At 33.7% G+C, this 17,931-nt stretch overlaps 1 protein-coding gene across 5 annotated transcripts in view; it reads right to left on the reverse strand.

Moving 5' to 3' along the window:
- Nucleotides 1-17,931, reverse strand: part of ZBBX (zinc finger B-box domain containing) — a 173,611-nt gene that overhangs the window by 142,240 nt on the left and 13,440 nt on the right. For 2 of the 5 annotated variants that reach the window (XM_058295228.1, XM_058295229.1), the window contains exons 3-7: nt 17,239-17,352; nt 14,567-14,648; nt 8,124-8,172; nt 6,538-6,647; nt 1,288-1,383 (exon numbers count right to left, since the gene is read on the reverse strand). In XM_058295228.1, the coding sequence (XP_058151211.1) occupies nt 1,288-1,383; nt 6,538-6,647; nt 8,124-8,172; nt 14,567-14,648; nt 17,239-17,352 (451 nt within the window). Of the gene's footprint in view, nt 1-1,287; nt 1,384-6,537; nt 6,648-7,251; nt 7,328-8,123; nt 8,173-10,262; nt 10,348-14,566; nt 14,649-17,238; nt 17,353-17,931 lie in introns of those variants that run through there. The other 3 variants (XM_058295233.1, XM_058295232.1, XM_058295230.1) reach the window with 3 other exon arrangements.

Here is a 17,931-nt window from a genome sequence, read left to right on the forward strand (position 1 = left end):
AATGTGCTGAAATAATAGATGAACAAAAAATTCCTAATATGAACTCACAGCAGGGTAATTACACTCTTTACCTAAAAATGGAAAGTTTTTATGTATATTTATACTATTTCTATATTAAACAATATACTCGCTTTTATATAGATTCTCATTTTGTAACTAATTGTAACGTCCTGGGGGAGGGGAGTTGCAGGTTGTTGAGTTTTTTCCTCCTTCCTCAATTCTGCCCAGAGGCTCTAAACAGTAAGTGACCACTCATAAATAACTGACTTTAGTAAATATTGACATGAATAAGCTCAGTTTTCAGTTTTGTAGTTATCGTGACTTGAGTCATCAGCATCCTCGACAGCTACTTGTATTTATATGGAAATAATAACAGGTAAGGATTGAAAGCTACCAGAGTGATCTTTCTAAAGCAGATCTGATCTCCTCCTTCCCTTTGCCTGTAAATTAATATGCAAACTTCTTAACCCTTAACACCTTGTATAAGTTCTTGGTACTCAATTGTCTACCCCTACTCCATTCCTTTTATTTCCAGGTCATTCTGAGCACGATCCTAACATTGATTATCTATATAATGTCACTGCCTAGTACAGGACCTGCTTTCTAGAAGATACTAAAAAATATTTGCTGAATAAATTACTATAAAATTAATGAAATCGATGACAATGCATCATTAAATGTAACTGGTGTAATGTGCTGTCTGTATCTATCCACACTTATTGTTTAAGTATTAGGATTTGAGTTTAGGCATTTGAAAAAACAGTGACTATGTTAGTAGAAATAAAGAGCCCTGATGCATAGAAGGAAAAGTAGAAACCTAATAGATAAGCCAATCTAAATGATAATGAGTGAGGACAAAGGAAAGACTAATTTTTTTTTAATAAACATGAAAAGAAAACAGAGATTTCTATTTATAAACTAGATAGAGATAACTTAAATTGTGTGCTCATTTCAAACCACCTTAGATAAAAATATTGTATAATTTTTAAATGTTACGTTCACAGATAGAATGCATAATATAAAAACTCTAATCAAGCTAAGTGTTTCAGTAACTACATTTAAACACATTTGAACAGCAAAATAGAATCCAGATTAGAGTTCACCAAGTATAATAATGTTAAGATTATTATAAATGTGCTGATTATAAATGCAAAGATTATACATGATAGAATTTTAGAAATTGATATAAATCATCCTGAATTCTAGATAATTAAACATGTTTTAAATGTCTTTATGTTTAGACATTTTATAAATATACTGCAAATAAAGCTTTCTTAAAAGTCATACCTGCAAAAGAGTTGTTCTATGGAGCTTCAGTGCCCCCTTCTGATGAATTTTAGCGAAGCAGCCTGAACAATAATCTTCTCCACATTCCAGACATACCTTCAAAGATATAAAAAAATAATACAAACTTATAACAACATGACTTTGAGAAACTGTTCACGTAAAACTATCATTTTTCTTATCTTTATTTCTCCAATTAAATATCTAGATTTTATCAGAATTGAGATGCCCAAGGAAATGGGACAATCATTTGTCCCAGTTAAGATTTAATTAACTGTTGTGGTAAATAACTTGCAAACTCTACTTTTATATCGAAGTAAATACAATATATGCAATGCATATTTTAGGTCCATGCAGAAGATGTATGTATTTCTGTACAATTGCTGAATAAATCATGAAACAAACAGAAACCTCTTGACCTGGTAAAAATAAAACAGCGTTATCTCTGTCAGAAGTACCATTTTTATGAGCTATTTTATCTCTTTGTATGAATTTACATGGTACAATCAGTTTCAAACCACATATATATATTATATATATTATATATATTTGCCTCCAAAAATCCCCATATAGTTCCCTGAATGGACCATCTTCACTGGTAATTCTCAAATACGGGTTTTAAAATGTTCATTGGAAGAGTCTCAAAGGAAAAGTCAGTATAAAAGAAAAAAAAAACTGGATAGGGCTGCATCAAAATTTCAGTGGTTTATCACTGGTGAAATGAATATAAACAAGTTTATATATATCTTCCAAATTCTCTACAATGTTAAACTGCAGTTTTTTAATTTTATGGATAAATTGAATAATGTTATATACTTATGATGACATCAAGCAAAACTGAAAGAGTACAGAAAATAAAATTTTTACTGCAAATGAAATAACTATTGTGCAATTGAGTCCAGATGCTCCAGCATGATTGACAATATAATAAAAAGCAGTGCTAACTGCCAAGATCCCCCAGGATCTTGAGATTGGCTCAGGTTGAGAAGAACCACTAACTGCACAAATAAGTAAAGTATGAGGACTTGGGGTAACAGTATTGGAAAGTCTCTGTCAAGGAGCTCACAACTCATTGTACCCTCTTTCATTTCTTCTCCCCTTAGGGTTCCCACCATCTTCTCGCTTCTCTTATCAGAAAATGACACTATGAAGCAGCTGGCACAGGCTGGCAGGAGGTCAATCAAGCTCTTCTACCTCGACTTGGTAGATGCTTCTCAAACTGTTCTGTGCATATGATCCTTGTTACAATGTAGATGCTGGTTCAGCATCTGGGATGGGATCTAGATCCTGCATTCTACCAAGCTCCTAGGGGAAGCTCATATAACTGCTGGTGTGCAGACCAGGAGATTTTTCAATCCACTAATTGTTTAAAATTGTACAAAAAGTCCCCATGTGATGATACCACTGCTTACCAAAACATAGCCAAGTTAATTGAATATTAAATGACCAGGACAACACACAAAAAACAATTAAAAGAATAACCAATTTCATATAACTAAAATAAAACTAAAAGGGGGCAAATAAATAACAATAGCAATTACCTGCAACATTTAGTGGGCACTTTTCACTGTTCTAAGGGATTTCTGTCTCAACTCTTATTTCAAAAACTACAGTCTCTTAGAAAAATGATCATTAAAAAGCATTCTCTTATATCCATAATTTTATGATAACCATAGACTTTTGTCTCTTTTTGTAGAGAAATTGTGGGTTTACAGAACAATCATGCATAAAATACAGGATTCCCATACACCATGCCACCACCAATACCTTGTATTGGTGCAGAACATCTGTTACAATCGATGATAGCACATTTTTATAATTATATTATTAATTAAAGTCTATGTTTTAATTTAAGGTTCACTGTATGTGTGCCGTAGTTCAATGGATTTTTTTAAATTTATATTCTGTTACTATACATGCAATAGACTTTTAATGAAAGTTTGTAGACTAGAAGATCAAAGCTGGTGTTGCAGAATATGCTTATACATTTTGTTATACAAGCATATTTGGATTTAAATTGGGTTAAAATGACCACCAACTGGAAAATCTCTTTAGGCAGTTTGTACAACCGGAAGAAACATGCTAAAAATGTAGATAAGGACTCCATTCCACACAGATGTTTCTTCACTGATGGCAAACCCAAGTACAGTTTTAGCAAATATCTTGTTAATTCAATCAAGACCAGATAAGTAAATGCTAACCCTTCAGAATTCATTTGTTTAATTTAAATGTCTACATTTAATAGATTCATATGTAATTTTTAACTATCCACTTCATTTTTTCCATGTAAAGGCAGCCTAAAGCTACTGAAATTTCTTGAAAAATAAGAAATTTTAAGTTTCGGTTTTATTTTGACCATCAGTAAGTGTGGTTACATTAGGTCATATGAAAATGTCAACAATAAAAACAAACTTAATTTATTGCTTCCACCTTAAGTGCCAGAACCCAAGTTAAGAAATTCACACGCATTAACTCATATTATCCTTAATAATTTTGATGCATAGACTACAATCATGCCTATTGTACCATTTAATAAATGAGAAGTATGGAAGAATTAAACCACTTGCTAAATGTCATAGAACTAGTACCAGGTACAGTTGAGATTCAAACCTCCAAAACCCAGGTTCTTAACTCCTCCCTCACATTCTCAATTTTCCCTGTTGAAGGCCCCAATATAAAATATAAAAAGGTTTACTCTAATTACACAGTCAGCATAACCATCTAGAATCTGAATCAGCATAACCACCTAGAGGCTAAGAACCCAAGATAACTTCAGAGTTTAATATTCCTACAGTCCACTTCATTAGAGTGATCAGCCTGCTTCGAATTTTCAAATGGCTTACCGGTGTGCTTTTGACAACTATCACGGGATATTATTTTTATTTCAAACCAAAAAATATCTATTTTACTGATCTTAATAAAGTTTGTCTTGGATTTTTAGGGTCTACATCCTGTCTTCTGTATATGGCAGTTTTCAGGCAAATCAGTTCTTTTACCACTGCTCACATCCTCACTCTCCTTAGCTTTCCAGTCAGGTCATATGCTGTCCTTACCCTGCCGCGGATATCCTTCCTCCTCCTTTCCCTTCTCTATGGAAAAACAGAACCTTTCTCTCCAGGTCAGGCCTGGAGATACTGTGCATGCCATATTATTCAAGTAGCATGGACTTTAAACAGCTCTCAACCCAGCACAGTATTCACAAGAAAAAGTGACTCACCGCTCCTGCATATGCCCTTTGGGATCATGCACAGTAAGTAGCAGCTACAATTCAATTCAAGCAGTAAGACCCCTTTAAGTTTTTATACTTCCAACCCCAGGAATGCTTATATTTCTTACACGTTTCTCATTAGTTATAATTTGTTAAGATTTTTTAAATTTTTGTCTGTCATCATAGCAAATAAAATAAGAAAACAGTCTTACGTAATAGTGAGAGTATTTTACTAACAGCCAGGGTTTTAGATTCAATACTTTCATTGGCTCTTTTTAGACTTACAGAATTCTAACTCTTTGAGCTCAAGTAACACTGCCATTAAAGAAGTCTAGCAATTTAGTCCAGATAAGAAATGAGTATGGATAACTTTTCTGAAACCATAAAATAATCTACAAATACAATCAATAATAATTAAATTCTCTGGTGAGGGAACTGCTTCATATATATGGGTAATATTTTATATTGCAAAAGACATTAAATTACCTTCGAAGCTAACTGAAAAGAAGATATGTCCAAACTAAAGTTTATATTTCAGAATAGTTTTAAAGAAATTATTCATTCAACAAGTATTTGTTGAATGCCGACTACACAGCAGGCATAATTCTAGGTGATCAACACACACAGTGAACAAAACTAAATCTCTACCCTCAGGAAGTTACATTGTATGGATTAGAAAATATAAAATAAACAAGTAAATAGACTAAATCTTGATAAATTTTTAGATGAAGGAAGCAGCTTTAGGAAAATAGAGAGTGCAACTCAGCTGTTGCTATTTTAGAAAGGGTGGTCAGGGTAGGTAGCATTAGAGCTAACATTTACTAATATGGGGAGAAAATGTGTTGGGAAGAAATTAAAAGGTTCAGTTGTGAACACATTAAATGTGTGATGCCTCTTAGATGTCCAAGTAGAGACAATGCGTAGGCAGTTTGAGTTGAAAGTTCAGGGGAGGGTTATGAGTTAGAGATGCAACTTTGAGAACCATCAATGTAGGGATGGTATTTAAAATCAAGAGAGTGGATAAAATTACCTAAAGAATAAGAATAGATTGACTAGAGAAGAGGCCCAAGGCCTGTGCTTTCCAACATTAAGAGGTCAAGAATACAGAAAACCAGCAAAGGAGCCGGAGAAGGGACAGCTAGCAAAGTCAAACTTGTCAAAATCCAGCTTTCCTACTTTCTTACTACTGGGCCACACAAACCCTCTGACGAGCCCAGGTTTTTGCTGGCCAGGTGGTCAAGTCACTCTTCCCTGTCTCCAAACACCTCTGTGCTCATGACATCTCCATGTCCTCTTCTCCCTCCCAACTTTCTTCCCCTTCTTTAAGATCTAGCTCAAGTTCATCATCTTTATGAAGATTCCTTGACCAGCCCAATTCACAACCACTCACAAAACTTATCTTTTCTAATACTTGGAAACCTAACCACTTAATATTATTATTTTTCAATAATCATAATTAGCTAACAGCAATTGTGTTGGCCAATATTTATGATACCATTTTAAGCACTTTAAATGTATTCATCATTTAATTCTTAAAACAGACTATGAGTATGTCCCTTTTACAAACAAGAAAACTAAAACTGTGAGTCTAGGTCATCAGCCCAGGATGGTAGGGGAAGTAAGCAGACAGGCTGAAATGTGCACCAGGCCATCTGGCTCCAAGACCAGGGTTCTAGACACTTTGCTATACTGACCATTACTTCTTATCGCACCAACATGAATGCAAGGTGAAGAAACGTTTCCATGTCCCCCTTTTCTATCCCCTGCCTTCAGAAAAGGAACTTAGTGAACAAGTAAATTAATTTTAACCATACCAAAAAAGCAGTGTTTCTTTGGCCATTCACTCAGATTTAGAATCTTTCTTGATATGTACATGGGCAAAATTAATTTCTAAAGCCGAGCTAATTCACAGAGAATAGAAATACTTAAATGTCAAAGCTAAGAACAACAAAAAACAATATCAACTATATTTCTTTAACAAAATATGTAAGATATGACATAATACGTTCATCGTCCCAAGCTTAGCCTCATTATAATGTACATACTAGCAGAGCAGCTTTGTTTTCACACTGGCCACAAACTTTCCCTTTTATCTTGGGTTTTTCACTTTCAGAAGAATTTGCCATTTTATATTTGAGTAGCTGTTTTACAGGCTCTGGAAGAAAAAACAAAACACATCAGACCAATCACTTTAAAATGAGATGCTTAGTTTTTTGTTTTTTTCATCGATAAAGCACATTTCCATATTCTCAAAAGTATTTACATATTAGTTGCCCAATAAAAATGGCATGTAACCAAATTTAACCTTCCCAGCAGACTGAGTAGTCCACAGTCCCTCTCCCTGCTATACCCCTACTCATCCCTCCACCACAAGGCCACACTTATCCAGCCATATCCACTCAACTTAAAACTCATTTGGGAGTTGTCCTGGGTGGTGCTGCAGTGATGGATGCTGGACGTTGTATGTCCTGTTGTGGCCCACTGGGTGGACTTGGGGAGAGTGTGGACTACAATGTGGACCACTGTCCATGTGGTGCAGCAGTGCTCCAGAATGTATTCGCCAGAGGCAGTCGATGTGCCGCAATGATGGAAGAGGTTATTGATGAGGGAGGGGTGGGGTGGGTGGAGTGGGGGATATATGGGGACCCCATATTTTTTTAATGTAACATTTAAAATAAAATAAAGAATAAAAATAAATAAACAAACAAACAAACAAACTCATTTGGACAAATATAATTACAGAATGTTAAAAAACATACTCTTAGGGAGCAGATGTAGCTCAGGTGGTTGAGGACCTGCTTCCCACATAGAAGGTCCCAAGTTTAATCCCCAGTACCTCCTAAAAATAAAACAAACAAACAACAACGGTAGGGAAAAAAAACCTCTCACTGAGGAGTGGATGTAGCTCAGTGGCTGAGCCCCTGCTTCCCATTTACAAGGTCCTAGGTTCAATCCCCAATATCTCCTAAAAAACCAATACTAATGGAATTCCCATGGTATTCTGCCCCATCTCTAGATGACACATAAATCCACACAGATCAACTTCTAAACAGTTTTATTATATAACTATATTATCATGTATATAATAAATTATGTATTACTCATATACGTATAATATATAATAAATACTATATGTATATATTTCTATAACTTGTTCTACCAAATTTTCTTACCCATTCAAAGTTATAAGTTTTAACTATCAAAAAAGCTTACTTCTTCAGAATTAATATAAAATCAAAATTTAGCTTTGATTTTGGCAATTTTTAAATAATTCTTTACTTTTTCAATATTCTTCCCATTTTCTACAATTACATTATAAATTATAATTTTATGCTGCTAAATTATCTTCCTGGTTAAAAGATTATAGTAATAAAATTTAAGGAACAGTGCTATCAAAGTCTCCACTTTTGAAAACTGCTAGGTTGACATTTTTTGACAAAAGATAATGGCCCCCCCCTGAAAAAAAAGAATAAAATGTATTTTAAAAACTAAGATGAAGAGTCATCATTTTTGGATTTAGTATCTTTACATTGCATGAACAATTCTGGCATTTTAATTTTATTTGTAATTCAAATGTAAATGAAAAGGATTATATCTTTAGCATCTAATAATACAGTGATAAATTGTTTACCTTGAATCTGGTCCTTCAGTAATTTTAATTTCACTTTTCCAGCAGAAAGCTGTATTAATAAAGTAGATACTATTTGTCAGATATATATTTTTTAATTCCTACTAAAATGAGAAAAATTTTAAGAAAACTTTTATTTTAGTGCATCTTGAAAATAACTAATTTTGAAAGAATAATATATAACTAATGGAAGATCATTACCAAAACATATGTCGGTCTTTATTTGTTAAAAGAAAATTCATAAAAAGAAAAATTTTTGAAATATATATAAAAATTTTTTTAAATATGCCATAAATTCAATGTTTTAACAGATTAAATTCATTACATCTAGTCATGAAATGATTTTAGGAAAGTGCTAGTATTATCTGAACACTAAAAAATTTAATACATCCTTTCTATTTCTGCTCTTTTAAAACACATGAAGTCTAATATTTGTCTAGACTGACTCTAGATTGAATTCTGACGGAGCTACTTTGCTTACATAACTGTAGAAGCCAATTAGGATCTTATTTGCCCAATTTAGAGAGCCACATGTTTAAGCATTATAGACTTAACCTCCATATAAATTATTTGCGATCTCTGAGTTTCTTTTCCACGTTGTAGCTAAAAATTAAGCAAGTAAGATTCATCATTACGTCTTTCAAATAAATAAGCACTTAAAATCTTTGGATCTTAATTTAGGAATAAAATAGATTTTCCAAATGTATATACTTGCCCTGGTCTTATTAAAATGAACATTTAAAGAACTCAATTAAGGAGAATGGTATGCATTTATATAGACACTGTCAATTCATGCTTAGATTTCCATTTGCAATTTGCATGCTCAACTGCCTGATATGGACATGAAAATATGAGAACAATGGCTGTTTCTATGTCCATGGCTGCACCAATTGCCATCATCTTTGAGGAGTTAAACCTAATTATTCTCAGTGAATCTAGTGGTTTCATTTCAAAAAAGGCATGTATTGTTCACATTCTTTGAAGTTGCTGCTCAGCTGCTAAACACCAAACACAGAAGAAAATAGGATTTACATAATCAATTCTTACATCAATCACACTTTTATTTTTAAAATGGTAATGTTACACAAGTTACAGGTAATTTAACCTCATTTTTCATAACCTAATTACCCAATATGATTATCTTAATGATGCATCCAAATTGCAACATGATCAATGTGGTTATTGGTTTTCTGGGTAGAATGGATGGATATGTCAAAGCAAACTAAACCCCTTAATAGGAAAATTTTAATATTTTTTTATCATGAATAGTATTTTTCTGCTCTATAAATACAGCCATATTTACTTGAAGCTATTCAAACTGCCTAAAAATATTTCAATGAAGAACTGCTAGCTACTGCTTTAGACTGATTTTATCCCCAAGTCTGAATCGGTTTGGGAAAGGGTTGGGGGTGGGACAGGGTTGGAAGTGGAAGACAGAGAGAAGATTATGACAGATAGATGTTAGACAGATATACAGATAGCCATAGACATAGACATGTGCATATCAAAACCATCTGGAATTTTCTATACTGAAGCCTATGCCTTACCATCCCACCTAGGCCCCTAAGTGTTGAAAGGGTACTTCCCGCCTGGACCTTCAGGGACCAGGGCAGTTCAGTGGCTTTACCACACAGACATATCATCTGGGCCATTAGAACCAGACTCTACTATTATTACCAGTCTCCCTTGCATTCATAAATGCCTCCAAACTCCTACCATGGTCCTAATCTGACAGGCTGGGCCTAAACTCCTCCCACAAGCCACTTTTTTAGATATTCTCATTATTAACCAAATTAGCCACTTAACCTTTTCCACCCTCCACTGATTACTCTTTCACCAAGGCTCTCCTGCCACTCCATGAAGCCCCTATTAAACTGTTATTTTAACTACTTTATGCATTAAACCTGCCCTAAAAATATCTCATCCAACTATTCATATTAACTGGAATGCACCTTTCCTCAAACCACCTTCTCGAAAACATTCTCCAAAGCAACTAGCTCCTTTTCACTCTACTCATTAAGAGAGACAGAAATTTTTCTTCCAACTAGGTCTCCAGTGCTACATCTAAAATATCGGTCTGTTACCACCATTCAGTAAAGTTTCCCCTACTGAAGGGCACGACCATGAACTTATTGCCTTTACCAAGAGCCAGGACACTCTTCCATTTGGATTTCATCAATTAGTTCCATATTTCTCTTCATCATAGTTCTGGATGATAATCCTGGAGAATTTAATATCCATGTCTACCTGACACCCTGATACTGAAGAGCCTCTAATATACTGCCCACTGTGAACATATAAATGCCACTTCAGCCACCCCACCATTATGACCAAACCTTGGTCCTAAGTAGCACTCTGAACAATCCCACCTTTAAAATCTCAGTCTCTAAATTTCTCAGTGCTAACCACAATCACCTTACCTCCTCCCTCTTGGAATGCTCACATACACATACCATTATGATAGAATAATGCTGACTGAGTCCACCTACAAATCCAGGCTGAGTAACACCCGTTGACTCTTATGGCTCTTCAGCAACCCATTTATTCATTTACTACTAAACCTCAGTCGCAAATTCCATAGTAGTTATTCCAAACCTTCTCCAATCCCAAGAACACAAATTCACCACATTTCCATCCCTTAACCCTCATCAGTGATCTTGCCATCAACTTTACTAAGAGTGTTGGTGGCTTCTCTTTGATATTTTTCATAGCTTGCTGCCTCAAAAACAAAATCTCTGAAAATGTACCCTCAATGCCACCCATTTCCTCTTCTATCTTTCTCATCCCAAAGAAAATTTACCTCCCTCCTTTAGTAAAAGCCTTCTCTATGAACCACCTCTTCAAAGACCATGCCCCCAGCAACCGGCACCTCTCTCACCTTGCATCTCCAATCTTTCCTTCACTAGAGAGTCCATAACAGCCTACAAATTGGCCTAGATTTTCTCTCCAATTTTAAAAATCAAATGAAAAAAGCTTGTCTTGATCCTGTTAAGCCCTAAAGAAGTTGTTCTCTTGTCTTTGTTTACTGCAATATTAGCCTTTACACATTGCCTCCCACCCCTCCTTTCCAAGCATTTATAATATGTTTTCACATCTAACCTAATAATGACCCAATCATCAAATTAAGGTTATTTTAATTGTCATTCTCCAAAAGTAGACATTTTAATGTGATTTTCAGGTAATGTCAAAAAGGGGCTTAATACATAATCTCATATACTGCTCAAAACTGTGACGAAGTTAAGCAGGTATAATTATGAAAATAGCATAACCAAAATTACAAGCATGATAAATGGAGGCTAAGAAAGATGAAATTACTTATATAAGATCATATAAGGTAATCTATATAGTCTTAAACAGGGCTTCTCAATCTTGGTACCACTGAAATTTGGGGGCAAATAATTACTTGTTTTAGGGGGTTGTCCTATGCATTATAGGATGCTTGTTAGCCCCCTGGCCTATATTCACCAGCTGCATGTAATAAAAAAAAAAAAAAAAACCCTCCCAGTTGTGACAACTAGAATTGTCTTCAGACATTGCCATGTGTTCCCTGGAGGAAGGAGTGGAAGATGGAAACAGACCCCTGTTGAGAAACACTAGTCTAACACCAACACCCATCACCATACTCAAAACTTATTTCATTACACAATGTATCAGGCATTATATATCCTACTAATATTTACTATAAGACTCTCTTTTACTTTAATTTTCCAGGAAATTACACTATTTGATTCTACCTCTACCATTCTTTTTCTTCTCAGGTTCCACTCACTACAAAAATGGCAAATTATCTTGGAACAAGTCTGAAAATATGCATTCTAAATCTTGGCCCTGCCAACTTAACCTTGAGCAAATTATTTAACTTTGATGTTAAGTTACCTTCATCTGTGGAACTGGAATGATAACAATTGCCTTTTAAGAGTGATAAAAAACATTTAATGAGATAAAACACTAAAAGCAGCTAAACTACTGACTGGTGTTAAAACAAATAGTGTTATCTTTCCTACAATATTTCACACACTGACCTTCTCTGAACTTTATCATTCACACCTTTCTTCTTCTATTTACATGTTCATAGGGAATACATGTACTCCCTCAGCTTCAATATCAGACTCAAACAAAACTCTAAAACTATATCCCGGAACTTTTTTATTCCAAATCCCTTCTTTATGCTGTATCATAGTCAATCCACCTTGGAATATCAGTTATGCATTTGGCTTCTTCCTCTCTTTTATCTCTGTTGTGTGTGCATATGTGTGTGTTGGCATTAATTTTTTGGGGGGGAGAGTCTGGGGGGACATATTTTCCTTTATATTCTTCTACTACCATTCTAATTCAGGGTCTTCTTATCTGACATCTAGATTCTTTTAATAGCAATCCAATTAGCCTTTCTGCCTCTAAACCAGCAGCCTCCAAAGTAGCATGCATGAATGTACAAGGAAGCTGAGGAAAAGACTAGAGAGGAAAAAGAAACATATATTTATTTATATTTATTTTTATTTTTATATTTTGTTTCCAAATGCACATAGTAAGCTAGTATGTCTATAAATAAATTCTATAAATAAATTTATAAATAAATAAAAGTACATGTGAAGGAAGTCCAGGATCAAAATATATTCTTTACTGATGTGTTGCATGATTGAAACTATTTGGAGCCCACTTGCTCTAAACCCAAATAACTCCAAATATACTTGATATTTGGACAAGATAAGTCATTAAAAATCATTACCTCAATCTTGCTACCTTCCTGCTCAAAACCTGTCAGGAAATTCCATTCTTACAATGAAAAATATCATGACTCCCCCATCTGGTATATTGTAGGCCTTCTATTTTCTGACTCAATCTTGCTTTCTAGACCCAACTCCTATAGTTCTGAAAGCCCCAGGCTTTCATTTTCCTACTCAAATATAAGGTTTAGAAGGACTGGAGGAAGCGGATTTGGCCCAATGGATAGGGCATCCGCCTACCATATGGGAGGTCTGTGGTTCAAACCCCAGGCCTCCTTCACCCGTGTGGAGTTGGCCCATGCACAAGGAGTGCACCCCACAAGGAGAGCCACCCAGTGCGAAAGAAAGTGCAGCCTACCCAAGAATGGTGCTGCACATACGGAGAGCTGACACAGCTAGATGATGCAACAAAAAAAAGAAACACAGATTCCCGGTGCTGCTGATAAGGATAGAAGCAGTCACAGAACACACAGCAAATGGACAAAGAGAACAGACAAAGGGGGGGAAGGGGAGAGAAATAAATAAAAAAATAAATATTTAAAAAAAAAAAAGGACTGAGACCATGCTTTATGCACCACTTTTTCCTTATAAATAAAACTAGCAGATACTCAAGTATTTATTTGTAGAATGAGACTATTATTTCCCAAGCCTGCATTATTCACATAATCAATGAATGTGGCAAAAATACATGCTAACTTTCACTATAAATATTTTCACATGTGCCCCATCTTTCATATTGGATAGGGACCTTCTTGAGAACAAGGATAACTCACTGTAAGACAAAGAAGGCACTTAAATGCTATTGAATAAATAAATCAACAATCAATGCTATTGAATAAATAAATCAACAATCACCGTCAGCATTTTTTGGTATACTTACAATAACATCTGAAAGATGGAATATTATCACAGAAAGATTGTGAAAAATGGAAAATGGGTTACAACACGTTTAATCCAAAAAAAAAAGGAAAAAGAAACCTACCTCACTAAGAGCAATAAGAGCGCTCAGAAAATGACACCTGACACTAAAGAATGAATTGTTTTGCAGAAGCCTAAAAGGTTACAAGAGCCAGATGCGTTTATAGATGCCATCTGGCCAATGAAAGTTTAATGGTAGGTATATATAAAAAGCCATAGAAGTTAAACTTTACAATGTCACGCATCTTATACAAAAGAATGCAGGGACATAACAGTTTACTTTACATAAAGACCCTCATCTGGTTTAATCTTAAATATAGTGTAATGTTATTTTATAATATATAATAAAAATAAAGCAATCCTACAGCTGGGAAACCTGTATTTTTCCCCTTGCTATCTTCACATTAAATCAACAGTATATGAATAATAAATGATAATTATTATTCAAATAGAATATAAAATATTAAATAAATCCAATATGATAAAAAGGTAGGAAAAAGTCTATCATTTGTCATATCAAATAATACAAGCTTTCATCTTAATATAGAATTATATAGTACTATTTCACATACTTTAAACCATAATTGTATTGAATTTTGCTGAAGGTGAAATTTTAAAAATCAACTTGTCAATGAAAAACATGAAAGCTGCATATTAACCTATAAAGTAAGTTAAAAATCTAACACGCAAAGTTTGTTAAAGCAAGACTAGTAGGCTCTTACGTATAGAAGAAAATGTGAGCTCTGAAAAAATAATTTATATCCTGTTGCTTAACAAATTGAGAATCAAATGGTATCTTCTTACCTTAATAACATTTCCTTTATTTACATGTGATTGATTATCCAATTTGCCTGCTTGTCCAGATTTCCAGTGATATCCACTTGACCTTCAATATATACAAACATAAGACAAAATGTAATTACTAAATATATTTTTCCTTTTAATGAAAACAAATGTAATTCCCTGTTTCAGGAAATGGAAAGTTAGTTGTTAGCCTGTAACAGACCACCACAAAATGAAAATGAAATATCAATAATGTCATAATATCCTCACTAATTTTAAAATATAGCTCTTCTATTAATATATTTGTGACTTCTGTGGAGAAATGAAAAGTGAAATGTCCAAATACAGATGAAGAATTCCTTCTTTTAGCCATTTACAATGACTAAAAATAGCTTTATTGATTTACAGGGAACTCTATAGGTTGTCATGCAATTTTAAAAGCTAAGAGTCCACAAATATAAAGAGGAAAAGGAATCAAAATAGTACTCCAAAATATTCCGAAGATCTACTAAGTGTTGAATTCCTTATTAAGACCTCAAATTAGCTCCCACATGGAAAAGTGACAGAGATTACAAAGAAGGCAAACTGTTTAATTTTGCAGTTTTCAAGGCACTTTTATTTGAGCCTTACAAAATTTTTCTGAAGTCACTGGGATAGGGAATTCAATTCCCATTTTTAAAATAACGAGACAAAAACCTGTTCAAAGTCACAGGGATAATAAATAATAAGGCCAAGATTAGAACACTGGACTTCTATCTTCCTGACCAGTGAATGACGGGTTCTCATTCTGGCTTTGACATTTACTATCTGTTTGACCTCAGAAAAGTCATTTAATTATTCTGAAAACTCAGACAAGTTTTAGAACTTTTAAGAAAACATCTAGGAAAGTTTCCTCACCTAAGGAAAACTCACTTTTGGGGACCGATTTCAGGAACTCTGATTCCCAGAAGAATACTAAAGTTCACTGAGAATTCCAAACTAAGTCTAACACAGTGAACGTAAAAGAACTGGTCACAAGATCATTAACAGGAGAGCAGCAAGAATCACAACGAACTTCACCACATGACCTGACACACAACATGAGATGCCTTTGTTAAACCAATGCTCTGAATATTAAGAGGGTATGTGTGTGTGTCCATGCATTTTTCTCAAAAAGTTGAAATCTAATGATAAATACTTAATACTGAAACTATAATAAACTATTTGAGTTTTCTTTAATGGTTCAGAAGGCGCATCACAGGTATTGATGGTAATCGCTTTGACTATCAATCAAAAGTAAATTTAATATACAAAAGGTTTGGTAGTATTTAGTATCAGCAAAAGTACATGTAACATGCACTCATATTCTGTAGAAGGTTAAAAATTGGTGAAGCCTATTCGGAAGACAATTTCTCAATGTCTGTCAAAAGTAAAATTCACCTAAAATTACACAGGTAGGTATTTATCACTCTTGCATATGAAAGCAAAGATACACATATATAGTTGTTAAAGGCAAAGGTAGCATTTACAAACACAGTATACTAGAAACATAATAGATATTAGAAAAATAATTGCTGTTATATCCAAACACAGAAATACTATGTAGCTACTAAAAGAATGAGATAGATCATTGTATGCTGATGTGGCAAGAACACTAAAACATATTAAGTAAAAAAAAAAAAAGCAGATTCACTACTTTCATAGATGACCTCATTGGTAAAAATATAGAAAAAAAGACATCAGATGAACACAGACATACACACATGCACACATATTCACACATATGTATATTTATAAGCTTATACAAATATAAGACAATTGTGAATTTTTTTTAACTTTTAAAAGGGTTACTATAAAACAGAGGTTCTGAATCAAGGCCATGAACTTGAATTGAAATTCAGAGAAAAACATTATTCTTGTGGAGACGTGTTGGTTCAGGTATGATATATTTATTAAATAATACACAGTATAGTGTAGACCAAGGAAGGGGTCCGTGGTTTTCACCTGACTGGCCAAGAGGTCTGAGGAACAAAAAAGGTTAAAAACCCCTCTATAAAATGTACTTACTAGGAGTCAGCCCAGGGATTATGAGAGAGAATAATTATTATGTATCTACCACATTTGAACTTTTATTATATTTATTTTTATAATAAAGCAAAATGCTTAGTGCAATTAATACAATTATACAGTCATAAGAATAAAGAGCCCTCATTAACAAACTTCAGATAAAGAACATTTGATAAAAATATTTCAAACAAATTTCCTGATTTGAAATATTTTAATATATATGTTCATGTAAATGTCTGACCCAAAAAACCCTTTAATAAATAAAAATGGTCATAAAAATAGTAAACTGATTTTCATTTCCTGTGGATGACACTCTTACAGGAGCAAAGGCTAACGTATGCATTGCCATCGTAAACATTCCATACCATAAATGACTCAAAAGAGTAATCTCAAAGGAGAAATGAGAAAGGATAAGACCAAATCAAATTCAGGGGAAACCAAAGTAACGGTAATTTTTAAAAGCAACATGCTCTAAGGAACAGAAAAAAGTGAAAATAGAAGAAATTAATATTGATTGTTCTTCCAGGAGAGCCCAGAAATGATTCATTCACTGAAAAATTTTTTTGGAATGAAATAAGCATATAAAATACTCTTTTTTTTACATAATTCAGTTTATTCCTCTAAAATTCTCTAAAACTTTCACCCACTCTCTTTCTTTCTTTTCTTTGCTCATGGTTGATTGTAATTCTTGTAGTTTCTTTTCCATCTCTTGGTTCTCCAACTCTAACTGTATTTTCTCCATCTGCAGCTCTCGAGCATTTCTGAAGAGATACAATGTGAATACATAATATTCATTTGGGTTAAGAAAAATTACAGGTGAATATAACAAAAAATTCCAAGAAAAAATAATTTTATCTTTTGCCCTTAACCTAAAATTATGAATAATAAATAAGTGATGAAGTAATTCAATCACTTCCTTTGTACTCCTTCAAATTAACAGATTCTAAAGTTAGCATTTGCCTTCAATTAATATTTAATTAGTATCACTTAAAATCTTAGACTTTTCTCCCTATTGTACAGCTAGAGGTTTCAAATTATAATTACTTTATATGTGTACCATGTCTTTATATATGCTCATCCATGCATAATGCACAAATAGAAAAAACTACTACTTTCTAATTTTCATACTGTCATTCCTCCAAAGGATTCAAGTAGTTTTCAGCCATTCTTTAAAATAACTATTTTTTCTGTAGAGACAAAATACACATTTTCACTGAACTGACCCATCTTGGAAACCTTAAACAGATTTCTGCCATAGTGTAATATAATGCCAAAAAAAAAGGAAAGGAAAGAAAAAAAAAAAGAAAAGAAAAAGAACAGAGCCTGTTTGAGGTCTATTA

This window comes from Dasypus novemcinctus, chromosome 4, assembly GCF_030445035.2.
Source record: "Dasypus novemcinctus isolate mDasNov1 chromosome 4, mDasNov1.1.hap2, whole genome shotgun sequence".
Lineage (NCBI taxonomy): Eukaryota > Metazoa > Chordata > Mammalia > Cingulata > Dasypodidae > Dasypus > Dasypus novemcinctus.